The sequence below is a fragment of the Rhinopithecus roxellana genome, chromosome 3, assembly GCF_007565055.1.
Source record: "Rhinopithecus roxellana isolate Shanxi Qingling chromosome 3, ASM756505v1, whole genome shotgun sequence".
In the NCBI taxonomy this organism is placed as follows: domain Eukaryota; kingdom Metazoa; phylum Chordata; class Mammalia; order Primates; family Cercopithecidae; genus Rhinopithecus; species Rhinopithecus roxellana.
This window is the reverse complement of record NC_044551.1, coordinates 154,534,544-154,562,367: the sequence shown is the minus strand read 5'-3', so window position 1 is coordinate 154,562,367 and position 27,824 is coordinate 154,534,544. Positions and strand designations below refer to the sequence as shown.

Genomic DNA, 27,824 nt, shown 5'->3' with positions numbered 1-27,824 from the left:
TGCTGGGATTACAGGCATGAGCCACCGCACCCAGCCCACCTATAACATTTGAACCTGAGATACCTGTTTACTAACTGGTTTTGGCAGTGGCCTCCTTGGCCGGCTATGCCTGTGCCCTTCTAAACATTAGAACTTTGAATTTGTTCAACAAGTGATTTTTCAACTTGTAGAAGGTTTAGACCCAAGAGCCTTAAACTTTCTAATGTCAGTGAAGTGAATTTTTGTCTTAACTAACTCTTAAATTCTGATAAAATAGGGATGCCAACAATTTGTCACTTGCTAGTCTCAAACAAGTGCTGATAATAATACTCAACATGATCCTAAGGTTTATTTTACCCTCTTTGATAGCCTGGTTTGATAAGAAATACCACTTTAACTTTAAAGTATTTCAAACCTTCCTTTTTCTAATTTTAAAGATGGAAAATGAAGAAATTAAGACTTTGAGTAGCACAGTAGTAACAAATAGAATTTTCTAACTTGAAAATCTTATTTTATTTTCTCATTATTAACTTGCAGTGGTCTCACTAGACATACCAGGAATATCAGTTTAAATTATGTGTGTGTGTTCTTTATTCTATGAGGAAATTTGGAAAGAATTTTTTTTTGAGACGGTGTTTCCCTCTTGTCACCCAGGTTGGAGTGCAGTGGTGGGATCTTGGCTCACTGCAACCTCCGTCTCCCTGGTTCAAGCGATTCTCCTGCCTCATCAGCCTCCTGAGTAGCTGGGATGACAGGCACGTGTCACCATGCCTGGCTAATTTTTGTATTTTTAGTAGAGATGGGGTTTCACCACGTTGGCCAGGTTGGTCTCAAATTCCTGACCTTAGGTGATCCACCCGCCTTGGGTTCTCAAAGTGCTGGGATTACAGGTGTGTGGAAAGAAATTTTTAATCGTATGTTGATAACTCTGCGTAGTTGGTCAGTGAAAAGGGAGAAAGGCTGCTTGTCCCTTATTGCTTTTGCCAGTCACATAAAAGGAGCAAAGAGCTTTAATGAAGGAAGAAAAAGCATTCAAAGAAATGGGCTACATGAAGTCCTCGGACTCAGAGTTATCTGAGATTCCATCCTTGGCACCTAGGTAAGACCTGACCAAATCATACCTAAAGTATTGATCTTGCTTTTAGTACTGGTTTGTAATGCTTTCCTCCATAAGATAGAGAAAATACTGAATTGGAAGGAAACCAAGTCTCACCACAAATCAAATATTTTTTTCTGGCATAGGAGAATAAGAGGTTCTGTTTTAGTGTTTCTGCCATGATCTTTTATCTTTTTATCTTTGAGTTGAAAAAAAAAAAAAAAGATAAAGGAACCATTCTCATTCTTTTCTCCTCTCCAGAAATTAGCTTAGTAAGCAAAGCTTCCATTCAACCCTTTTCTGTCAGGAAAGTGTTAAGATACTTCTGCTTTGTAATAGTGAGAATGACAAAAACTGAAGCATTTACTGAATGGTTATAATCTCATAGAAACTGGAGGCTCCAAATACAGTCTCTCTTTTCTTAATTGGAGCTTAGTTTATCCATTTTGTTTCTTTTTTGCAAGCTGAAAGCACCATGACACCTCAACATACAGGGTTATATTGAATGAAAATACTGTTTTGTAACTTTCTGATGCCCCTGTTAACTTTAGATAGAGTTCTCCCTTATTGAATTATAATACCTAAAAGCCTGTTTCATAATAACATGCCATTTGTCATTAATAAGACTTTCCAGTCTCTCTCGGAGTCATTCATTGGGTCACTACAAGAGATTCATCTTTAACTTGAGGGTGTAGCAATTCAAGCTTCCTTTATGATGTATAGAAAGGTGACTAGATAGTCCTCTCCCTACACACACACACACACACACACACACACACACACACACACTGTGCAGTCCCTGGACCTTGCCTCTGTCTCCTTCCTGAGAGGTGGCCAGTAACACAGTTTCTCAACTATTTCTTCTGGATCAGCAAAAAAAAAAAAAAAAAAAAAGATTCTTGGAAGGTGAAAGAGAACCACAGGAAACTATTTCTCCCCTGTCCCCATCTAGACAATAATTACATGGGCAGAATCTGTCAGATGTACTAATTTGGAACTCTAGAGTCTGTTGAAGAAGGCCCGCAACTTCCAGGGAAAGGCTTGGACAGTAAATTGCAGTTAATTTTGGACAATTTCAGCTTTTATCTCAATAGCTATGCATCCCCTACTCATTAGCCTCATAGATGGGATTCATTCACATGTTTGTGAAGCAGCATGCATGTAGCTTATGGGAGCCATGTGGGGAAAAAATACCATGTCTTTCAAATATTGGGGATCTGTATGGTGACTGCTGATTGCTGCTTCTGATCGTGGAGATGCAGGCACTGAGGTGGGCAGCCATTCTTGCATCTCCTCCATTGTTGCAAGACCATTGTCCTTCAGCTGAAGCAATGTCCTTGGGATTTAAAGGGCTGTTATCCTTCCCCTACCTCTCACTTTATTCTTCTCTTTTCCTTTTTTGGGATCCAGACATTAAAGACTAGGACATTCAGAACAAACTCCGTATCAGGGGCAAGTTAGGAAGTCATTGTGCATTCCCAGGGAAGGGCATAGGCTGAGGAAAAACCTGAGAAGACCTTAAGTGTGCAACTCAGGGTGATCCTTGGCATGGAGCCAGACTATAAAAATAAAAAATAAGAACAAAAAATGGCAAACCCTGGGGAAGGGGAAGAATCTGATTTTCAAAGTTAACACATTATTAGATGCAAATGTCTGGTTTGAATTTTTATTATTTTTTATTTTTTGTACAGACATGGTCTCCCTTAGTTTCCCAGGCTGGTCTCAAACTGCTGGGCCCAAGTGATCCACTTGCCTTGGCCTCCCAAAGTGCTAGGAGGTTCCCAAAGTGCAATGGCTCCAAAATGTGAGCCACCACACTCAGCTTGGTTTGAATTTTTTAAAAATCACAAAATCACAAGACATACAAAGTTTGAATCTAAAAATTCATCAAAAAATCACTAGATACACAAACAGGAAAATATGAGCCATTCAGTGGAAAACACAAAAACAAAACAAAACGCAAGCTAGTAGATACTGTCTCTGAGAGAGACCAGATGACGACCTACTAGACAAATACTTTAAAATAACTGTCTTAAAGATGCTGAAAGAACTAAAGGAAAGCATGGATAAAATCAAGGAAATGTGAACAAAACGGAAATATCAATAAAGTGAAAACCTAAAAAGAAACAAAAAATTCCAAGATGGAAAAATAATAAGCACAATGAGAAATTTACTAAAGAGATTCAAAGGAAGATTTGAGCAGGCAGAAAAAAGAATCAATGAACTTGAAGATAGGATAATTTACATTATTGAGTCTGAGAAACAGAAAAAAGAAGAAAAGTGAACAGGGCTAGGTGGCTCACGCTTATAATCCCAGCACTTTGGGAGGCCAAGACCGGTGGATCACCTGAGGGCGGGAGTTCCAGACCAGCCTGGCCAACATGGTGAAACCCGTCTCCACTAAAAAAACACAAAAATGAAGGCCAGGAGTTCAAGACCAGCCTGACCAACATGGAGAAACCCCGTCTCTACTGAAAATAGAATGGTGGTGCATGCCTGTAATCCCATCTACTCAGGAGGCTGAGCCAGAAGAATCACTTGAACCTGGGAGGCGGAGGTTACAGTGAGCCGAGATCACACCATTGTGCTCCACCCTGGGCAACAAGAGCAAAACTCTATCTCAAAAAAAAAAAAAAAAGAAAGAAAGAAAATAATCCAATTTAAAAATGGACAAAGGACCTCAATAGACATTTCTCAAAAGAAGACACACAAATGGTCAACAGATATATGAAAAAATGGTCAACATCACTAATCAGGAAAATGCAAATTAGGCCGGGCACAGTGGCTCACACCCGTAATTCCAGCACTTTGGGAGACTGAGGCAGGTGTATCACTTGAGGTCAGGAGTTCGAGACCAACCTAGCTAACATGGTGAAACCCCATCTCCACTAAAAATACAAAAAGTAGCCAGGTGTGGTGGTGCATGCCTGTAATGCCAGCTACTTGGGAGGCTGAGGTGGGAGAATCACTTGAACTCAGGAAGAGGAGGTTACAGTGAGCCGAGATCATGCCACTGCACTCCAGCCTGGGCAACAGAGCAAGACTCCATCTCAAAAAAACAAAATGAGATATCACCTCACACCTGTTAGAATGGCTCTTATCAAAAAGATAACAAGTATTATTGAGGATGGAGACAAAAAGAAAACTTCATACACTGTTGGTGGGAATGTAAAATGATATAGCCACTATGCCAAACAGTATTGATATTCCTCAGACAATTAAAAATAGGACTAACATATGATCCAGCAATCCACTTCTTGGTATATGTATCTACAGGAAATAAAATCAGTATGTGAAAGAAATATCTGCCCTCCCATGTTCACTGCAGCATTGTTTAGCCGAGATAGGGAATCAACCTACATGTCTATTAATGGTTAAATGGATAAAGAAAATGTGGCATATATAAACAATGGAACACTATTCAATCTTTGAAAAGGAGGAGATACTGTCATTTGTGACAAGGATGAAACTGGAGGACCATCATATTAAGTGAAATAAGCAAGGCACAGAAGGACAAATACTGCATGATCTCAGTTATATGTGGAGTCTGAAAAAATTGAAGTCATAGAAGCAAAGGGTAGAACGGCAATTGCCAGGGGTTGGAGAGGTGGAGTTCAAGGGAAATTGAGAGATGTGTGTCAATGGGTGTAACATTTCAGTTAGACAGAATAAGTTCTGGAGATCTACTGTATAGCATGGTGACTATAGTTAATAATGTATACTTGAAAATTGCTAAGAAAGTAGATCTTAAATATTCTTACCACAAAAAATGGTAAATATGAGAGGTGATGGATATGTTAAACATAGCCTGATTTAATCATTTCACAATGTATACATATTTCAAAACATCACACCATATAGCATAAATATATATAATTTTAATTATACCTTAATAAATCTGGAGGGGAAATAGATCATGTGATCCAGCAAATCTGCTTCTGGGTATATAACCAAAGGAACTGAAAGGAGGGTCTTGAAAAGATATTTATACATCCATGTTCACAGCACTGTTATTCACAATAGCTAAAATGTGGAACCAACCCAAATGTGTATTGACAGATGAATGAATAGGCAAAATGTGGACTACACATATAATAGAATATTATTCAGCCTTTTTAAGGAAGGAAATTCTGACTACATGCTACAACATGGATGAAACTTAAGGGCATTTATGCTAATGAAGTAATCCAGTCACAAAAAGACAAATAATATATGATTCCACTTATATGTTGTACCTACAGTAATCAAAATCATAGCGACAAAAAGTAGAATGGTGGCTGACAGGGGCCGGGGAAGGGGAAAATAGGGAGTTATTGTTTAATTGGTATAGAGTTTTTGTTTTCCAAGATGAAGAGATTTGAAGAGAGATGGGGGGTGATGGTTGCACAATATGAATGTACTTAATATCACTGAACTGTACACTTGGAAGTGGTTTAAATGGTAAATTTTATGTTATATATATTTATCACCATAAAAATTTTGAAAAAAGAGCTTAAAAATGCCTTCAGGGCAAATAGCTTTGGGTGCTGGGCTTACTTCTCTGGGTTGTGGCCTTCTGACTTTGACCCAGTTATTACTCACTTTCTTATTAATTTTTCGTTGTTTTTTGTGTCATCCAGCTTTTAAAATTGTCCTCAAGAGGAGATTGATCTGAATAGCCTAACTCGTCATTACCAAAAACAGACGTCCTCTCATTAACCCATTCCAAAGTTCTCTACCTGTTCTGTGCTTTATACTTTTCTTTCCTCTTCACTACCCACGGTAAGACAAATTTCCTAGGCTCTGTAAATTATTACATCTGTATTCAATGCCAATTATTACCAAGTTTTATTATTATTTTTATTATTTTAGAGATGGCATCTCACTCTGTTGCCCATGCTGGAGTGCAGTGGCGTGATCATAGCTCACTGTGACCTCAAACTCCCAGGCTCAAGTGATCCTCCTGCCTCAGCCTCCTGAGTAGTTAGGAATACAAGCATAGGCCACCACATCCAGCTAGTTGTTTTTTATTTTTTGTAGAAACAGAGTCTTTCTATGTTGCCCAGGTTGGTCTTGAACTCCTGGCTTCAGTGATTCTCCCATCTTGGCCTCCCTAATGCTGGAATTATAGGTGCCACGGGCTCCAGCCTAAAGCTATTTTAAAAATACATGTTTGGCAGATTAGCAAAGGACGATCAGGTCAATATCAATAAAAATATTAAGATGAAGCCCTCCAAAGAAAACACTTAAGATTTCTTTTGACTGGGTGTGGTGGCTGACATCTGTAATCCCAGTGCTTTTGAGATGCCGAGGCAAGAGGATTGCTTGAACTCAGGAGTTCAAGACCAGCCTGGGCAACATGGCTAAACCTTGTCTCTACAAAAAATACAAAAATTGGCTGGATGTGGTGGCACACCCAGCTACTCAGGAGGCTGAGGTGGGAGGATTGCTTGAGCCCAGGAGTTTCAGGATGCAGTGAGCAGTGATAAGGCCATTGTACTCCAGCCTGGGTGACAGAGTGGAGACCCTGTCCAAAAAAAAAAAATACCAAGAGAATAAATACTATAGAGACATGGGGGACAATTTCCATTGTCTTAGGTAAAATTATCACTTCCAATGAAAAATGGAAAATTATTTTTCTAACTTGACCTAGTAACACCTTAAAAATGGACACCATCACCCATTTGGCTCCTTCAATGCCAAACCCTAATTGGAATGTGATAGATATTTAGCCATCAATGAAAATATCAGCCAGGCTGGTGGCTCATGCCTGTAATCCCAGCATTTTGGGAGGCCGAGGCAGGAGGTTCACTTGAACCCAGAAGTTTAAAACCACCCTGAAGGCCGGGCGTGGTGGCTCAAGCCTGTAATCCCAGCACTTTGGGAGGCCGAGACGGGCGGATCACGAGGTCAGGAGATCGAGACCATCCTGGCTAACGCAGTGAAACCCTGTCTCTACTAAAAACTACAAAAAACTAGCCAGGCGAGGTGGCGGCGCCTGTAGTCCCAGCTACCCGGGAGGCTGAGGCAGGAGAATGGCGTGAACCCGGGAGGCGGAGCTTGCAGTGAGCTGAGATCTGGCCACAGCACTCCAGCCTGGGTGACAGAGCGAGACTCCGTCTGAAAAAAAAAAAAAAAAAAAAAAAAAAAAAAAACCACCCTGAGCAACATGGTGAGACGCCCTCTCTACAAAAAATAATAAAAATGTAATCAACCAGGTGTGGTGGTGCACACCTGTAGTCCTAGCTACTTCGGAGGCTGAGGATAGCTTGAGTCCAGAAGTTTGAGGCTGCAGTGAGTGAAAAAAAAAAAAAAAATCAAACTAACCTTAAATATATTAAAGCTTATATTACTACTTATCATAGAAGGTTAGACCTTTCCATTTTTTTGTAAGAAAATATAGAAGATATAATAACATTTATACTAAGAGCTTACATGGAATTCTGAAAAGTGGAAAAGTCATCAACTTGTGATCCAAAAACAAGAAATCCTAACTGGGCATAAGCAAAGAATATTATAAAAAACATGATGGCAAATCCTACTATGTCTTTAATACAACGGGACAAGGTTGATGACAGCTGAGACATTGTCTTGTTAAAGCTTATGAATTTGAATATCTGAAAAAGAACAAAGTTAATTGAAATACGAGAATATCAAAGATGAAATTACTTAGAATAAATTAATCTCAGAAGAATTCTGCTTCGAATTAAAGGAGATATTTAATGATAATCATGGGTGTTTGAGGATTTGCCAGCAATCATTACAAGGCCAAACTTCTGTATTTTTTTGTTTTGTTTTGTTTTGTTTTTTTGAGATGGAGTCTCACTCTGTCACCCAGGCTGGAGTGCTGTGGTGCGATCTCGGCTCACTGCAACCTCCGCCCCCCAGGTTCAAGCGATTCTCCTGCCTCAGCCTCCCTAGTAGCTGGGATTACAGGCATGTGCCACCACGCCCGGCTAATATTTTTTATATTTTTAGTAGAGAGGATTTCACCATGTTGGCCAGGCTGGTCTCAATCTCCCGAGCTCAGGTGATCCGCCCACCTCGGCCTCCCAAAGTCCTGGGATTACAGGCGTGAGCCGCCACATCTGGCCAACTTCTTTTTTTTTCTGTCATCCAGGCTGCAGTGTAGTGGGGGATTACAGCTCACTCTCACCTCCACCTCGAGGGCTCAAGGGATCCTTCCACCTCAGCCTCCAGAGTAGCTGGGACTATAGGCGTGCACCACCACACCTGGTTAATATTTTTTGGTATCTTTGGATTTCCCAGGCTGGTCTCGAACTCCTGGGGCCAAGAATCTACCCGCCTTGGCCTTCCAAAGTGCTGGGAGTACAGGTGTGAGCCACTGTGCCCGGCCCAAACTACTTTTAAAATTACTTAATAGTTGAAAAAATATTTTTCCCCATGACTTTTTAGTTTAATTTTTCATTATGCTATTACACTGTATTATGTAATATAATAAAATATAAATACCTTTATCCACGCAAAAAAGATGGTAATAGCAATTATATTATTGTAATAAATGTGCCAGCATGCAAGAAAATAGAAATCTGAATATTGTTCAGTACTTTTCAACAGCTGTCCAAGGAAGAGAAAAATTTGTACATTACAGTATGTGTTGAAGGAAACAGCCACAAAACACAACTAAATGGGAAAATAAGAAGGGTTAAATTAGAGAATATCTCTACCTCTAAATATCTTACAGCCTATGAGGAAACACAAAAAAAGTTCATCAAAAGTTTAACAAAAAGGGAAGGAAAGATACGACATATGCTTTTACATAAATGGAAATAACCCTCAACTTATGCAAGTGTAAGGTAGTACTAATTATTATAAAGTTGAAAAATATTAATTGCTTGGCCATCCTAACCTATCTAAATCTTTGTTTCTTTGAGTCGTAAAGCACAAATGTATAAAATGATTATGTAACTCTGAGGCCATAAGGATTTCTGCTCTACATAATACTTAAAAGCTAAACATTTTCTACTGTGTAATACTACAAGAAAACAATTTATAATTACAAAAAATAAAATCTTCTGGAACCTTTTAACAACCCTTTAAAAGAGTATTTCAGAACCAGGTTGTTTTAGCTATCAGAGCTTTATAACTGACATGAACATTTTCCTTTGACTATTCTTGCCTGAAATGCTCAGATAAACATTTAATGTTACATCCTGTGTAAGATATTAGTGGAGTTACCAGAGAGGTAGGTGGCATACTTTCTGACTCTCAGAAACTTTCAATCTGGTTTTGGGAAACAAGGCTTAAATACTTGATTGGCTATAATTAAGGGCCAATAAGGGTGAAAGATCAGATTGTATAAGCTAGAAACATTGGTTCTTTGTTCATGAGACCAAGCTCTTTAACATTTGTCTCGGCCTGACTAAATCTCTGTTTATTTCAGTACATTTCATTGACTAGAACTGATGGTCTTTGGTGTGTCTTTCAGGGACTGTTTCTCCAAACCTGGTGCCCTCTGGACCCACAAGGTCCCCTCTGGCTGCTCACCCCTGTCAGTATTCTGCTTAGCCTTGTCTTTTGTCTATTTTTTCAAAATTTATTATGAGGAGAAAAATAGATTTGGCAACATAGATTATTTTAAACAGCCTTGCCCCCAAAGACCCGTGACTGGTGAAACTCAAGGCCCTGAAAGTAATACATTTTTTGAGTGGGGGTAGGGAGACCTACTGTGCACATTAAAGCATAATATTTCTGGAATCACCTTTTCCTGTAGGTTTATGCTGACCCTCCCAAGGACCAAATCAGAAGAAAATAGATCTCTCCCTTTTGGAGGCACACCATTAATAGTACAATTCCCAGTTCATTTTATGTTTGATACTTGTAGTTTTCAAAATAAGTTCTGGATGGAATAGAAGATTCTGTCTTTTTACACCTCCTTCATTGGTAGGTTCAGATGTGATCTCCTTCAACCATACGCGTGAATATATACTCACCAGCAAAAGTAGCAATTCTAGCCAGTTCCAAATACTTTTGAAATAGGCAGACTTAAATTCTTTTATTTTTTTGACTTCTTGCGTTGTGAAGACAAAAAGAAAAATACAAAATGTGATTTCACAGGAAGCAATAAAATAATCGTAGTAGCTAACATATCTGAGGAGCTTCACAGAGTAAAACTGCCATGAAGTAAGTATTCCTCCAGTTGCCGGGAATTCTGCCACCAATCTGTAAAATCAGGTTTGTGAAAGCAACTGTTCATTTCAAGCATTTATATTTCAGTACGTAATGTGAAATTTTCAGTCAATGATTATGTGTGCTTTAATGATAATCAGTTTTTTTTTATAAAGTATGTTTCCTTGGAGAAATGGGTTCAATTTAAACATCTTCCAGATTTACTTATTTCATAGTGGCTCCACTTTTTCTATACCTGAATATTCACAGTGGTCAAAGACCAATGTAAATGAGAAAGCAAGTTGTGATTTTTTTTTCAGACATTCATTCTATTTGGTGTTCAGCTTGCTTGTTCATAACTGGAATATAATTTATGTCCATAGGAGAATGATATGTTCAAGAAAATGCTATACCATTAGTTACTGTTATTAGTTAGAACTCTTCCCCAATATACATAATTTTTGAATACTTCAGAGGGAGGACATACATTCTCCCTCTTTAGATGATCAGAAATGCTTGCTTCTTTCTGTTGGATGCTGGATGCAAAAATCTATATGCAGACAGAAGAATAAAAATTAAATCCAACACTACATATAAAAAGATTTTGAGGTTCTCTGGTGTTCTCCACAACTTCCGATAATTAAGAATTGGTGGTAATTTAAGGAACCAGCATTTCTATCACAATATTACAATCTAATTATCCCTACTAAAGATTTTAGCAAATGTCATTGGTACTCTTATAAGGTGCTCCCAAAACAACAAAAACAAAACCTCAGTTAACAAATAAAACTTACATCTTACACATACTAGGTAGTGAGTGAAGTGAACTAAACTCAATATTATGATCTGAAGTGCAGACTAATCAAAAAGGAAAAGTAATATTCTGTTTAATTTGCCTGATAATTATACAAAAATGAAAATAAACGGATAAGGTATAAATAATATGCATCTATACAACTACTGATTAGATACTCCAGTTAACAGTTTCAAAGTCTGCTGAAGTTTCTAAAAAATAACGTTTTAAAAGGTAACAGAATAAGTGTAAAACTTTCAGAGAGGAAATCTGGACTTAATCTGATATTACAAGGACTTCTTCGTATGTCTTAAAGCCAGTTACCTCAATGCTTCCATTCTTGTTTAGGACATAAAAATAATTTGTATTCTTCACTTTATCCTGATCAGGACTGTTGGGAAGGGTGAATGAAGTTGGTAAAAAGCTCTGATTCTCTGAGAGAAAAGAACTTTTTTTTTTTTTTTTTGAGACGGAGTCTCGCTCTGTCACCCAGGCTGGAGTGCAGTGGCCAGATCTCAGCTCACTGCAAGCTCCGCCTCCCGGGTTCACGCCATTCTCCTGCCTCAGCCTCCCGAGTAGCTGGGACTACAGGCGCCACCACCTCGCCCGGCTAGTTTTTTGTATTTTTAGTAGAGACGGGGTTTCACCGTGTTAGCCAGGGTGGTCTAACGATCTCCTGACCTCGTGATCCGCCCGTCTCGGCCTCCCAAAGTGCTGGGATTACAGGCTTGAGCCACCGCGCCCGGCGGAGAAAAGAACTTTAAAATAAAAGGTATAACATCCATTGGCTGCTTCAGGCAGTTCATTTGTTTTATTCATTTTTATATATTTTAAAGGCCATGGTGTGTTTCACTCTCCCTGTTGCACGGGGAGCAAAATCTCCTAAACTCCAATTCCATAGTCCATTCAGGAAAAAATGTTAAGACTTATGAGATAAAAGTGGCTCACTGATATTAAAGTAATTTTTTTTTTAACTTTTATTTTAGGTTCAGGGGTGCATGTGCAGGTTTGTTATATAGGTAAACTTGTGACTTGGGGGTTTGGTGTACAGATTATTTTTTCACCTGGGTACTAAGCATACTTCCTGACAGTTTTTTTTCTGAGCCTCTTCCTTCCCACCCTCCTCCATCAAGTAGGCCCCAGCGTCTGTTGTTCCCCCTTTTCTGTCCATGTGTTCTCATTATTGAGTTCCCACTTATAAGAACATGTAGCTTTTGGTTTTCTGTACCTGCGTGGGTTTGCTAAGGATAATGGCCTCTAGCTCCATCCATTTATCTGCAAAGGATATGATCTCATTCTTTTTATTGCATAGTATTACATGGTGTATAGTAGATACTGTTGTTTGCCTCTCTAGCAGTCATTATCCCATTTTTTTCTAACAGAATCTTAATTGTATTCAGTCTTCCACCCATCCCAGATCACTTAGGGGAAGCTGATTAAATCCCCAGGCAGATCCTATCATGGTAATCCTTTACTAAGTGTTTGATTCTAGAGCAAATCCTTTTCTAGTGCTTGATTCTGACTCCCATATTGTTCAAAGATCAACTATACATTGAATTTAAAAAACATCCAAAGCCTTCACATCTGAACCCACCAATGAAGGAGGTATAAACCCTTATTTGGGTTTTGTTCATGCTTGTGCTGAGATTAAAATCCTAAGGTTTAAAATAAAAATAATGTAGGCTGGGCACGGTGGCTCACGTCTGTAATCCCAGCACTTTGGGAGGCCGAGGCGGGTGGATCACCTGAGGTCGGGAGTTCGAAACCAGCCTGGCCAACATGGCGAAACCCTGTCTCAACTAAAAATACAAAAATTAGCTGGATGTGGTGGTGCACGCCTGTAATCCCAGTTACTCAGGAGGCTGAGGCAGTAGAATTGCTTGAACCCAGGAGGCAGAGGTTGCAGTGTGCTGAGATCATGCCACTGTACTGCAGCCTGGGCAACAGAGCTAGACCCCATCTCAAAAATAAAATTAAATTAAAAATAAAAAAATGAAAAATGTGGTTCTACTGTCAATATGAAAAAGTAACATCACATTGTTTTATTATTTCAAAATTTATTTAGGAACATGGAGATTACATACAATGTTTTATATTGTTTAAGAATAGGTAGTCTCATTTCTTGTCTTTCTGCAGCTTCAAAGAGCTATCATTTAGTCTTGATAATTTCCTCTTCTAATCAGATCATTAAAATCTGTTGGTTTCCTTTCAGAATGGCTTCTTTATTAAGTTACTCATTTTTGTCTCAAGAATGAACAATTTAAATTTCAATGAGTAATAGCAGCCAGCATCCCAGAAATGTTAGAACCTGTGGTATATTGCAAAAATAGCTATAGTTCTTCACATCTTTTTGCCTGGCCTGTCACCCAGGAGAGGGTGTACTGCCCCAGCCTTTGATGCTGGACTCGACCATGTAAATTTCTTTGGCCAATGGGATGTTAACAAATATGATGCAAGCAGAAACTTGAAATGAGTTTGTACATTAGAACTTGCTCTTTGGGACCTCTACAATTGCCATGAAAAAGACATGCCTGGGCTAACTTGGACCCAGGAGAAGGATCAGATACATGTAGAGCAGAACCAACTCAAAGACACATGTGTGGGCCCTGCCAAATAGCAGCTATATTGGCAAGCCTAACAGAGATCAGTCAAGCACAGCTGGATCAATTGAACTCTAAACACATGAGAAATATTTATTGTAAGCCACTACACTTGGAGGTGGTTTGTTCCCTAGGAAAAGCTAGATACAAGACCTAACTTGGGCCTCAGCTCTCTACCTCTGAATCATTTAGGAGGCTTTTGGTTGTAACCAAAAACCCCAACTTAAATTGGTTTAAACAATCAAGAAATGTATTTCTGTCACACAGCAGCAGTTTCAGAGATAACAGCAGACACCATCTGTGGTAAGTTCACAGATCTAGCTCCATTTCTTTGAGATGGCTTCAGTTTTGCCCTCCTTTGTGTTAGCTTAGTATCTTACGCTTCCCCAAGATGATTGTGTACAAGCAGCAACTGTGATTATATGTCATTGATGTCAGTAAAGAGATAGCACCAACCAAAGAGAAAAAAAAAGTTATTCCCATTAGTCTAATTGGGTTACCTTAGGTCACCTCCCTAACATGGACCATGCTAATTGATTTATGCCAGGCCAAGCTCAATACACTCCAGCCTGGGTGACAGAGTGAGACTCAGACTAAAAAAAAACCATAAGGAAGAGAAAATATATTTACTATTCACTAAGTGGGTCTTCATAATGATCTTTATCCTAGTGGCCTTCATACTGAGTAGGCTGAGGAGGAGGAGGGGAAGAGGAAGGGAGGGTCTTGCTGTCTCAGGGGTGGCAGAGCGGAAGAGGTGGAGGAGCGCATTCAGTGAAATTTGACAGATTTTACATAATAATTTTTCTTTTTTTTTCATTTTTCTAAAAATATTTCTATACAGTACCAGTCCTTCAACCCTTTGCTTTAGTTTCTGTGCCTATATCATTGAAGGGTCCATGTCATAAAAGAAGTCAAAAGCAGTCTTGAATAATCGGAACCCTTCTCCAGATGTCTAATGTCTAATCTCCATCAAGGCCTCTTCTGTTAATTCCTCTGGTGTGGTGTCCATTAGCTCTTGATTTCTCCAAAATCAGTATCCTGAAACCCTTCACCCTCCCACTTTTTTTTTTTTTTTTTTTTTGCCACATCTACATCTCTTTCATGATTTCTTTGATTGACTCTGTCATAAATCCTGTGAAGTCATGCAATCTGAACAGTTTTCTCCAGCAGGTATTTATTGTTTCAGGTTTGATAGCTTCACAGTTTTTAATAACAATGATGGCATCTTCAATAATGCAATCCTTCCACACTTTCATGATGTTCTCTCTGTTGGGGTTCTCTTCCGTAGTGTCAACAATCCTTTCTAAAGAGTACTGTGTGTTATGAGCCTTAAAAGTCCTCATGATCCCCTGATCTAGAGGCTGAAATAGAGATGTTGTGTTTGGGGGTAAGTAAACCACTGGAAAAAGCATCAATGGAACCATTCTAGAAAAAGAGTTCTCATTGTCCAGGCCTTCTTGTTGTACAACCAAAAGATTGGAAACTGGTGTTTTATCTTTTCCCTTCAAGGTTAGGGGGTTAGCAGTTTTATAGATAAGGGTAGTCCAGATGATAAACCTGACTTCATTTGCACAAAACAGTAGAGTTAGCCTGTTTCTTCCTGCCTTAAATCCTTGTGCTTGCTTCTCTTCCTTATTAATAAATGTTCTTTGTGGCATTTTTTTTTTCCAGAATACGGCACTATTGTCTGCATTAAAAACCTGTTCAGGCAGATATCCTTTCTCCTCAATGATTTTCATAATGACGTTTGCTATATTGTCTGCTGCCACTTGGTTGGCAAAAGCTACTTCTGCTATCTTGACATTTTTGAAAGTGAAACCTCTTTCTAAAAGTATCAAAGCAATCATTGCTGGCATTAAATTCTCCAACTTGAGATCCTTCACTTTCCTTTTACCAGTTGCCACATGATTACTTTTCTTTTCTTTCTTTCTTTCTTTTTTTTTTTTTTTTTTTTTTTTTTTGAGACGGAGTTTTGCTCTGTTGCCCAGGTTGAAGTGTAATGGCACAATTACACTTCGGCTCACCGCAACCTCTGCCTCCCAGGTTCAAGCGATTCTCCTGGCTCAGGTTCCTGAGTAGCTGGGATTACAGGCTGTGCCATCACGCCCGGCTGATTTTGTACTTAGTAGAGACAGGGTTTCTCCATGTTGGTCAGGCTGATCTCAAACTCCTGACCTCAGGTGATTCGCCCACCTCGGCCTCCCAAAGTGCTGGGATTACAGGCGTGAGCCACCGTGCCCGGCCGACTTTGCTTTTCTTAAAACATTTAAAATCTAAAGGTATGCCTTTCTTATAGCAGACCTGCATTCCCACAGAAGCTGCATTTTCAATGAGATAAAAAGGTATTTTGCAAAAAGGGCAAGGTTTCCACACCTGCTGGCATAGCTGCAGTGATGGCTTCATGAATTTCCTTTCCTTCCCCCTGCTTCCAGGGCAATGGTCCTTAGTCTCTGGATTCACTTATCTTGAAACGGGGGACAACTGCAGCTGCAGACATCAATTTATGATACATATCAAGTAATTCAATTTTCTCTTGTAATGTCATGACATTTCTCTACTTTGTGGGAGCACCCCCAGTATCACTAGTGGCATTTTGTATGGGTCCCATGGTGTTATTAAAGGTTTATGGTACTGCAATAAATACGATAAAAAACACATGAGAACTATGAGAGATCACTTTTTTACTGAGATACACAATTTATTGGAGAGACAAACTGCTTATGTGAAGATGGTGAGCATCACACGACAGTTTAAATGGATACTCACAACACTAGAGTTCACTGCAATAGCAACAGGAGATGGCTACGAAATTCTTACACTAGTGCAGTGTGTACTCTAATTTTATGCAGTTATGATATAGTACTGCATCTTTTGTTTACATTTTTCTTGACTGCAAATGGTGCCACATGTTCATGTGCATAAGTTTTGGCAAATTTTAACTTCTTATAATAGATTTGTGTATACTGTGTGATAGTAATAAAATAAATGAGTATCTACAGGTATTTCATGCATTCACGACATGCCTAACTTTTTCTTAATTCTTTTTTCAGTATTTCTAGGCTACATGGTTGGTTTGGGAGTTTTTTCAAATTGTCACAAAGGTCCAAAAATTTTCCAATATATTTACTGAAAAAATCCATATCTAAGTGGACGTGTACAGTTCAAACTCATGTTGTTCAAGGGTCAACTGTACTAATAAAGAAGTTTTGTAGGCCACTGACCACTGTCTATGAAAAAAAGTTTTGAGTCACTCACCTGATAATACAAAATAGATTTACATTAGCATTATATAAGGAAAAATCAATAAAAATAACTCTAGTCCCTCTTGTGATCCAGCTGTTCAGTCGAAGGTCGATGAACTTGTTTTTGGTTTCAGATTTTGATTTTGATAAAGTGAAAATATATCCTCCATTTCGGTAAACACCAAGAAATCCCCAGTGCCAAGGGGAGTTGGTATTAGAAGTAGAATATCTCCATCTGTTAGACATAAAAAGAATAATGGTGAAATGAGAAAGCCCAACTGAGAAGTATTCTCATAATTTAAATTGATCTTTGGTTCAAAAGTAGTTTTTTGGCCAGGTGCGGTGGCTCACGCCTGTAATCCCAACACTTTGGGAGGAGGATCCCTTGAGCCCAGGAGTTCGAGACCAGCCTGGGCAATGTGGTGAAACCCCATCTCTACAAAAAATACAAAAATTAGCCAGGCATGGTGGCATGTGCCTGTAGTCACACCTACTCAGGAGGCTGAGGTAGGAGGATTGTTTGGGCCTGGGAGGTTGAGCTGCAGTGAGCTGTGATCATGCCACTGCACTCCAGCCCAGGCAAAAGAGCCAGACCCTGTCTCAAAACAGAAACAAAAAAACCAAAAACAAAAAAACCAAACAAAAGTAGTACTTTTAAAAAAAGTAGTAGTAAATTCATAAGTATTATAGTAATTTTAAAGCAAGACAATGCATTAAGGACTAAAGGATTAAGATTTAATTAAGATTTAATGTAGTTTATACTTTTTAATGCATATGGTGGGCAACACCACTGGACTAGGTGCTATGAGGTAATTTTTCAAAAATCCATAATTTTTCAAAAATTTGCTGGGCATGGCAGCACGTGCCTGTAGTCCTTGTTACTCAGGAGTCTGAAGCAGAACTGCTTGAGCCCCAGAGTTCGAGGCCGCATTGAGCTATGATTGCACAACTGCACTCCAGCACTCCAGCCTGGCTGACCAAGTGAGACCCTGTCTCAGAAAAAAAAAAAAAAAAAAAAATTCATCTGTTAGGTGTGGTGGCATATGCCTATAGTCCCAGCTACCCAGGAGGCTGAGATGACAGGACTGCTTGAGGCCAAGAGTTTGAGGTTGCAGTGTCGATAATGGTGCCCGTGAATAGTCCCTGCACTGTAGTGTAGGTCACATAGCGAGATCCCCTCTCTAAAAAAACAAAAAAATCCATCTGTTGTCTCACGGAGCTTAGAATTGTCTCAGGGAGCTTAGAATCTAGAAAATGACGACTGTATTTTTTTTTTTCTTTAACAGGTTGTTTCTGTTACGAGATATTTAGTCTTTGAGTAGGACAAAACTATTAAGAGTTTTGGCTCAGAAATGGGTAAAAAAGGTGTTTCATAACTGTCTTGTAAATGTAATATATTGTTTATAAATGCTCAATAAAAACTTTGTTACAATGTCCATGTTGTTACGTAGATATTTTAATGAAAGTACATAAAAATCAAAGTAAACTGTGTATAACTAAATTTTGGACTGGGGTGCAGTGGCTCACGCCTGTAATCCCAGCACTTTGGGAGGCTGAGGTGGGCAGATCACTTGAGGCCAGGAGTTCGAGAACAGCCTGGCCAACATGGTGAAACCCCATCTCTACTAAAAATACACAAATTAGCTGGGCATGGTGGCGCATGCCTGTTATCCCAGCTATTTGGGAGGCTGAGGCACAAGAATCTCTTGAACCCAAGAGGCGGAGGCTGCAGTGAGCCAAGACTGTGCCACTGCACTCCAGTCTGGGTGACAGAGTGAGATTCTGTCTCAAAAATAGAAAAAAAAAATTTTTTTTTTGTTTCTTCTTTTTAATTTTTAACTTAATTACAGGATATCCAAAAAAGGAAAGCTTTGATTCCTCATTTCAGTCTCTCTATTCAGTTCCCCAAAACAGATTTGAAAGGTTATTCAAAGATGCACTGCTTAAACCTGTTCTACTAATAACACTACAGCAGGGAGGGAAAGAGACACCACTAGGAAAAAATACTTATGTTTTAATGAAACTTCCATAGTTGTATTTTTGAGTGTTTTCCACACATGACTATTAAGTGGAAACAGGAAGATCTGTTATACCAGATCTCTCCTAGCTTCCAATTTTTTGTTTTTAATTAGTGAATTTTACATTTTAGACAAGCAAAATGGATTCTTTTTTCATTGTTGAGGATTAACAGGTATTACTTCACAATTCCTATAAGTATAGAGATTATAAAATAAACCTAATTGATAGTGTTAATTTTGGTATTTAATAAAGTATTTGTACTTGTTATGAGAATTTGGAATATTAAAATACTTAAAAGATTAGTCTTAGGATTCCAATTAAAAATGTGTAAATAATTGCTTTATCTTGTAATTTGGGGTTGAAAGAAAGTAAATAGTACCATAATAGTTAAGAGAATGGGCTGGGTGTGGTGGCACACAACTGTAATTCCAGCACTTTGGGAGGCCAAGGCAGGTGAACTGCTTGAGCCCAGGAGTTTGAGACCAGCTTGGGCAACATGGTGATATCCCATTTCTGCAGAAAATACAAAAATTATCTGGGTGTGGTGCCATGTGCCTATAGTCCCAGCTACTTGTGAGGCTGAGGTAGGAGGATTGCTTGAGCCCCAGAGGTTAAGGCTGCAGTGAGCTATGATCTTCACTGCACTCCAGCTTGGGCGACACAGTGAGACCCTGTCTCAAAAATAATAATAATAATAATTTTTTTTTTTTTTTTAAATTGAGACAGAGTCTCGCTCTGTTGCCCAGGCTGGACTGCAGTGGCCGAATCTCAGCTCACTGCAAGCTCTGCCTCCCAGGTTTACGCCATTCTCCTGCCTCAGCCTCCCGAGTAGCTGGGACTACAGGCGCCCGCCACCTCACCCGGCTAGTTTTTTGTATTTTTAGTAGAGACGGGGTTTCACCATATTAGCCAGGATGGTCTCGATCTCCTGACCTCGTGATCCGCCCGTCTCGGCCTCCCAAAGTGCTGGGATTACAGGCTTGAGCCACCGCACCCGGCCTTTTTTTTTTTTTTTTTTTTTTTTTTTTTTTTTTTTTTTTTAAGACAGAGTTTTGCTCTTGTTGCCCAGGTTGGAGTGCAATGGTGCAATCTTGGCTCACTGCATCCTCTGCCTCCCGGGTTCAAGCAGTTCTCCTGCCTCAGCCTCCCAAGTAGCTGGGACTACAGGCATGCACCACCATGCCCAGCTAATTTTTTTTTTTTGTATTCAGTAGAGACAGGGTTTCACCATGTTGGTCAGGCTCGTCTCGAAATGCTGACCTCAGGTGATCCACCCACATTGGCCTCCCAAAGTGCTGGGATTACAGGCGTGTGCCACCATGTCCAGCTAATTTTTGTATTTTTAGTAGAGATAGGGTTTCACCATGTTGGCCAGGCTGGTCTTGAACGCCTGACCTCAGGTGATCCGCCTGCCTCGGCCTTCCAAAGTGCTGGGATTACAGGTGTAAGCCACTGCACCTGGCCTTTTTTTTGAGACTGAATCTCACACTATCGCCCAGGCCGGAGTGCAGTGGCGTGATCTCGGTTCACCGCAACCTTTGCCTTCTGGGTTCAAGTGATTCTTGTGCCTCAGTCTCCTGAGTAGCTGGGACTATAGGTGCCTGCTACCACACCTGCCTAATTTTTCTATTTTTAGTAGAGATGGGGTTTCGCCGTGTTGGCCAGGCTGGTTTCAAACTCCTGACCTCAAATGATCCACCTGCCTCAGCCTCTCAAAGTGCTGGGATTACAGGTGTGAGCCAATGATTTTCATAAGGTTCTAAAAGCACAAAGTGTGTGTAGCACTGATACCAGCAGCTTCTGTGTCAAGGTGAGGTAGTGCCAATGGCACATTTCCTTTTTTTTTTTAGGGACAAGGTCTCCCTCTGTCGCCCAGGCTGGAGTGCAGTGGTGTGATCATAGCTTGCTGCAGCTTCAACCTCTTGGGCTCAAGTTATCCTCCTGGATCAGCCCCCCGAGTACCTTGGACTTCAGGTAAGCCCCATCACACCTGGCTAATTTTTAAATTTTCTGTAGAGACTGGGTCTCAGTATGTTGCCCAGACTAGTCTCGAACTCCTGCCCTCAAGCAATCCTCCTTCCTCGGCTTCCCAAAGTGCAGTGATTACAGGTGTGAGCCACCATGTCTGGCCTCACATTTTCGATACAAAGTGTACACATGAGTCTACACCAGCACTAGCCTCAGTCACTTTGAAACACAATGGCCATAGCATCTTTGGCAAGCATCATCAGATGCAGTCCCTGTAGAGCATAACTGCCCCATTTTAGTAGGAGCAGTAACAGAAAAAAATCACTGAAGGAAGCCAGAGTAAGAGAGGAGGAAAGTGACAGAGCACAACTAAGACACCCACTAAGGATCCCAGATTGTCTTGGGGATGTGTTGTAGGCATCTAGCCACAGCCAGAAAAGCAGATTAACTGAACATTTTAGAAGCAAAAATTGATGCTTTGCCCTGTGTCCAATATGACTAAGCACTTCATATACCAAAGTCAGAGAAAAGAAAACACTTTGCATCCTAAACAAAAAATAATAGGTTCACCCTTCCTTTTCTAAACACTGCTATCTCCAAATCTTCCTTTTTTACTACTGTTGAAACAGTCTCCTTACCCTTCCAGGACCCAGCTGGTGTTACTTGGAAGACACACATCTAAAAGATACAATGGTAAATGCTAGAAAAAGTATAATTTTATGCTACTTACTCAGTATTAATTTGAAGGCCAAAATTAGAGAGGTCTTCATTTGTAGAAGTATATTTGCCATAACATTCACTCATCAAAGACTGAAAAGATGAATAGACTTTGCATGTGTTGTTGCGGACTTTTAGTTGACGAACTCTGGGGACTCCTAGAAGTATATTCTCATAGTAGATGCGACTGCTGTTCTTTAAATTATACAGCTGCTGGTTATTGTACCATGAATCCCAGTACAGACCTTCCAAAAGGGGTCCTTCCATAAACTTCATATAGAAAAACAAATGTCATGGGAAAAATATTTTCATGTCAATAGAATCTACATTCATAATATTATGCATAAGAGATATTGAGTATGAAAATCAAACTGTTGATCAAGCTACCATTAATGGTAATCGTAATGCTTTTTTGTTTTTTGTTTTTTTTTTTTGTTTTTTTGTTTTTTTTGTTTTTTTTTGAGACGGAGTCTCGCTCTGTCACCCAGGCTGGAGTGCAGTGGCCGGATCTCAGCTCACTGCAAGCTCCACCTCCCGGGTTTACACCATTCTCCTGCCTCAGCCTCCCGAGTAGCTGGGTCTACAGGTGCCTGCCACCTCACCCGGCTAGTTTTTTGTGTTTTTTAGTAGAGATGGGGTTTCACCGTGTTAGCCAGGATGGTCTCGATCTCCTGACCTCGTGATCCGCCCATCTCGGCCTCCCAAAGTGCTGGGATTACAGGCTTGAGCCACCGCGCCCGGCCATCGTAATGCTAATGAAGCTACTGCGGATGGTTAACACTCATTAAGCATGTACTGTGTACTAGGCACTGCTCTAAGCACTTTATAAGCATTAACTCATTGAATCCCATAGCCCTTCTTCTCTCCTTATACGAGTAAATTAAAATTTTCTTCCAATACATGAGTATCAGAGCTGGTCACAGCCACACATCATGACTTCACTCCAAAGTTGTCTGTACCCCTCCTCCCAACCCTCCTCCCCAACTCTGGCCATGGTGCCTGCTACTCCTGGCTTTGCCCTCTGCTGATCGTTCTAAGAGATCCCAAGCCCAGGGTTCATTTACTTCCTCCCTTTGTCTTCTCTGTCATTGTCCACATACATGTTTCAGAAAACAGTAACAAAGTGGCAGGGTGACCTCCACTTCTTTTATTATTATTTCCTATTTCACCTAGCCTAAACCGACCATCTAGGATCATTTAGCCCTCATCTCACACTTGCCCTCTTTCAGGAAATGACCCTGTCTCCTCGGTAAGTTTCAAATTCCTGCACAGCAGTCATATGACCTCTGTCCAATTCATACTTTGGCCTTTTCCACCTCATCTTCCATATGCTCACAATACCAAACATAGCTCCACATGTAGAATTACTTACAGAACATATTGTTCCTTCTTCCTAAAATACCCATCCCTGATTCATGCTTCAAAATGCAACTAAATTGTCATCACCACCGGAAGCCTTCTCTGCCTTGTCCTTATATACCCCAATGTGCATATGCCAGGTTTTGTGACCTGGGAGAGCTGAAACTGCTGTCCCCTTAACTGTTCTTTCCTCATAATGTGAGCATGTTGCTATGTTAAATATAATGGAAAAAGCAAGTCCATTCCACTGCTGAAGGAATGATTCCCTTACGTAAGTAAAAACACCATGAAATTATATTCTTATATGTACGTTTTATTATATACTGTACCTTACCATAACGCATATACACAGTAAAGGCTTGTATGCCAAAACCACATATATTACACTTTCTGGGCAATTAAAGAACTTTTTAAAAGTAAATTTCACTATACACAATTATAGACTAGATCCTAACCCTCACATAATATGCAAGTCTTCTATTTAACAAATGAAATGAGAACGTTTAAAAAAATCAATTTTTTTTCTTTTTTTTTTTGTGATGCAGCCTTGCTCTGTTGCCCAGGCTGGAGTGCAATGGCATGATCTTGGCTCACTACAACCTCCAACTCCCAGGATTACAGGTGGCTGTCACCATGCCCGGCTAATGTTTGTATTTTTTAGTAGATATGAGGTTTCACCATGTTGGTCAGGCTGGTCTCAAACTCCTGACCTCAGGTGATCCACCCACCTTGGCCTCCCAAAATGCTGGGATTACAGGCGTGAGCCACCGTGCCTGGCCAAAAAAATCAATTTTTAAAAAATTACAAGAATAGTATCAAAGTGAGAACACAGGCTCTCAATAAATACTTACTGGCTGGTTGTTTCTAGTAGTTTAAAGAAATGACATTTATTTTTATTTGTTCCTTCAGGAGATATTCATGCCCACTATATATGCCAAGGGTTCATGGACTACCTAAATCTACTTCATCCACAGTCACAAGATACTTTACCTTCCAAAAATCAGTTACGCTGCGAATAGACTTAAAGTTGGTTCTTTCTTCACCAGGCACAGAAGTGTCCAAAAATAGAGATGACATAACCTTGTTTAAGTAATACATATGTGGGTTTACCATCCCAAAAGTCACTAAGGAAAAGAATTTTTTGTTTAATAATTTACATTTAAAAACTCAGCTTATCAGGATTAAACATGTTATATTTTGTTCCTAATTTTGAAAATTAAACTTTCTTATTTTATCTAATTATAAAAGTAATAATTTAAAAAATCTAAACGAAAAATATAAAAAGTAGGACGTAGTTTCTAGAATTAGTTTGGCAAATATTCTTCAGATATTTCTTTATGCATACACACTTATAAAGAAAATAATTTTGTCTTTACAAAAATGAAGACACATTATATACACTATTCTGCAAGTTGACTTTTTCTCTACATGAGAGTAAGGCAGTATAGTACTGTGAGTGGTTAAGATTATACGGACTTTGAATTCAGACAGATAAGGGTGTGAGTCCCATCACAGGGATAGTATCTCTTACCTCCTAGTTTTGTTGTAAGAAGTGAGATGATGCACATAGAACACTTTAAACTGTGTTTTGGCACACGATGAGTTTTTTTTTTTTTTTTTTTAGACGGAGTCTCGCTCTGTCACCCAGGCTGGAGTGCAGTGGCCGGATCTCAGCTCACTGCAAGCTCCGCCTCCCGGGTTCACGCCATTCTCCTGCCTCAGCCTCTCAGGTAGCTGGGACTACAGGCGCCGCCACCTCGCCCGGCTAGTTTTTTGTAGTTTTTAGTAGAGACGGGGTTTCACCGTATTAGCCAGGATGGTCTCGATCTCCTGACCTCGCGATCCGCCCGTCTCGGCCTCCCAAAGTGCTAGGATTACAGGCTTGAGCCACCGCGCCCGGCCACGATGAGTTTTTAAAACTATTAACTAGTGGCGGGGCATGGTGTCACACCTGTAATCCTAGCACTTTGGGAGGCCGAGGTGGGTGGATCACCTGAGATCAGGAGTTCGAGACCAGCTGACCAACATGGTGAAACCCCCGTTTCTACTAAAAAAGTACAAAATTAGCCGGGTGTGGTGGTGCAGGCCTGTAATCCCAGCTACTCTGGAGGCTGAGGCAGGAGAATCGCTTGAACCCAGGAGGTGGAGGTTGCAGTGAGCCACTGTACTCCAGCCTGGGTGACAGAGCAAGACTGTCTCAAAAAAAAAAAAAAAAAAAAAGAAAAAAGAAAAAAAAATCACATTATAAATGGAGATTCAGGTTGCTTTATTATATTAAAAAAGTGTTCTTTAAAAATCTCTGAATAATGGGATTATAAATGATCTTTTTACTTATATTTTTATATTTTCCAAATATTCTGTAGTAAGCATGTAGTTTTCATAACTAAGCTTTCATAAAGCGGTCTAAGATATCTTAATTTATAAAGTTGCCTACAGTTATCTTGTTTTTTTTTCCTTGGGACAGGGTCTCAGCCTGTCACGCAGGTTGAAATGCAGTCGTTGTGATCACAGTTCACTGCAGCCTCGACCTCCTGTGCTCAAGGAATCTTCCACCTCAGCCTTCCCAGTAGCTAGGACTACAGGGGTGTGCCGCCACCACACCTGGCTAATTTTACAGTTGTCTTTTCAATCAAGAGCAGACTCAAACTCACCCCTACAACACCAATTAATGATTTAATTGCTATACAATTGCTGGTGTGTAGCACGTACCAACATGAGATAAATGCTGCCAGTGAGCTTTCATCTACTGTATGTTGGGTGCCATAAAGACAAATGCTCTTTAATACTCCTCTTTGCATATTAAGCCGATGCTATTGACCCACAGGCAGGAGGAATGCAGGTTGAGATGCTTTCCCAGTCCTCCTTAATTATTGGCATGGACTCAGCACAAACGTATTTTTTTAACTGCAATAGGTGAGTGAAAAGAACCATGCTAATGGCAGACACCAAGATGAACTTTGGCCTCATTTTTAGTTTGATTTTATGAAACTCAGCTGATGTGTCTACATGACTCTAAACGAAATCAAATCGCAGTTGCCAACCGAAGGCATGAATTATGTTCAAGACAGAACTGCCAAATGAAAGGAATAATTAAAATTCAATCAATATTGACTATGGAAGCTTCTTACATTTGTGATGTAAAATTTTGCCCCTTAAGAACTGGAAATAGTCAATTTCTAAATGAAATGAATCTAAATCAATTTAAGATTATGTTTAAACGGTGTCACTGTATTTTGAGTTTTTAGTAGCCTGACAACCTGTGGTTTCGAAGTCTACATGTTTTATTTTTCATCTCCACATTTTAACTTCTTAGTTCAAACAAACACCTTTATATCTGTGTACTTACATATACATAGGTTTATTAAAAAAATAAAGTAGAGTAACAATTCCTGAAGTGTGGTTGTAATTTCTACTTCCTTTCTGTAATGCAGCTTATGTTTCGAAGCCCCTGTGAGATATAAGACAAAATTTTTCTTTACATTATTATGTAATTTATGTTTATTAAGCGACAACAATGGAAAAACCACAACCACTTTTAGTCCTTATACTGCGGGGAGGAAAGCTCCAATAGCTTCTGGCTATTTTTCAATTCTCAGCTTTACGAGGCGGGGATAATTTTTTTACTATATACTATTAATAACAATTTTTTTTTTTTTTTGAGACGGAGTCTAGCTCTGTTGCCAGGCTGGAATTCAGTGGCGCGATCTCGGCTCACTGCAACCTCCGCCTCCTGGGTTCAAGCGAGTCTCCTGCCTCAGCCTCCCGAGTAGCTGGGACTACAGGCGCACGCCACCACACCCAGCTAATTTTCGTATTTTTATTGGAGATGGGGTTTCACCATGTTGGCCAGGCTGGTCTCGATCTCTTGACCTCGTGATCCGCCCGCCTCGGCCTCCCAAAGTATCGGGATTACAGGCGTGAGCCACTGCGCCCGGCCACTAACATTTTTTATATCATGATGTCTTCTCAACAGTCCTAAGATGAAAAAGCAAAATACAAAACAAGCTAAACCTCTCATCTGTCCTGTTTTCTCCACCCCTCAATACTGCTTCTTGGGAAGGCTGGTTTCTGCTGGAGAGGGAAAAAGCACCCTGGCTTGAATTCTGTCAAGGTCACGACTCCCGAGATCAACAAAGGACTTTAGAGACCAGCCTAGTGACCGACCGTCACTCGACAGCAGGTGACAACGCCCAGCTCGAGCCTTCGGCAAGAGGCCAGCGCCACGACGCTCAGGGCTTCAGTTTTCCCGTCTGTGCAATGGGACCATCTGTCCCTCTCCGCTTCTCCAGGGGAGGCTGTGAGGGCTAAAGGTGTCTGCAAGTCGGGGGCGGTGGCTCACGCCTGTAATCCTAGCACTTTGGGAGGCCGAGGCGGGTGAATCACGAGGTCAGGAGATCGAGACCATCCTGGCTAACACGGTGAAACCCCGTCTCTCCTAAAAAAAAAAAAAAAACCCCAAAAACAAACAACAACAAACCCTCCCGCCCCCCAAAACTAGCCGGGCGCGGTGGCGGACGCCTGTAGTCCCAGCTACTCGGGAGGCTGACGCAGGAGAATGGCGTGAACCCAGGAGGCGGAGCTTCCAGTGAGCCGAGATCGCGCCACTGCACTCCAGCCTGGGCGACAGAGCGAGACTCCGTCTCAAAAAAAAAAAAAAAAAAGCTGTCGGCAGTCACATCTCTCACATGAATTGAATGTGGGGCCGCAGAGTTCCTTTCAGGGTGTCTGGAACTGCCAAATCGCCCCTGTCCCTCCCATTCCTTAAGAGCATCCCTCACCGCCTCGGTGCCACCGTGACGCCTCAGCCATGGCGGAGCCCCACTACACCGCCAGTTCGTTCGCCCGGGGCCGCGGCGCTTGCGCACTGGTCTCGCGGAGCGCGCTGCCCGGCTCTGACGCCTGCGCGAGCCCCCGGCTCCTCCTTGGCTGCGAGCTACTCAAGG

At 40.5% G+C, this 27,824-nt stretch overlaps 1 protein-coding gene across 4 annotated transcripts in view; it reads right to left on the bottom strand.

Annotated features, from left to right (window-relative positions):
- The window catches only part of PKD2L2 (polycystin 2 like 2, transient receptor potential cation channel), a 49,936-nt gene extending 22,161 nt beyond the window's left edge, over window positions 1-27,775 (bottom strand). For 2 of the 4 annotated variants that reach the window (XM_010388072.2, XM_010388073.2), the window contains exons 1-8: window positions 27,660-27,775; window positions 26,228-26,329; window positions 23,872-24,005; window positions 21,536-21,792; window positions 16,832-17,053; window positions 10,009-10,237; window positions 8,528-8,698; window positions 7,490-7,671 (exon numbers count right to left, since the gene is read on the bottom strand). In XM_010388072.2, the coding sequence (XP_010386374.1) occupies window positions 7,490-7,671; window positions 8,528-8,698; window positions 10,009-10,237; window positions 16,832-17,053; window positions 21,536-21,792; window positions 23,872-24,005; window positions 26,228-26,329; window positions 27,660-27,690 (1,328 nt within the window). In that variant the 5' untranslated portion in view covers window positions 27,691-27,775. The remainder of the gene's footprint in view (window positions 1-7,489; window positions 7,672-8,527; window positions 8,699-10,008; window positions 10,238-16,831; window positions 17,054-21,535; window positions 21,793-23,871; window positions 24,006-26,227; window positions 26,330-27,659) is intronic. The other 2 variants (XM_010388074.2, XM_010388075.2) reach the window with 2 other exon arrangements.
- Between the last annotated feature and the right edge of the window lie 49 nt (window positions 27,776-27,824).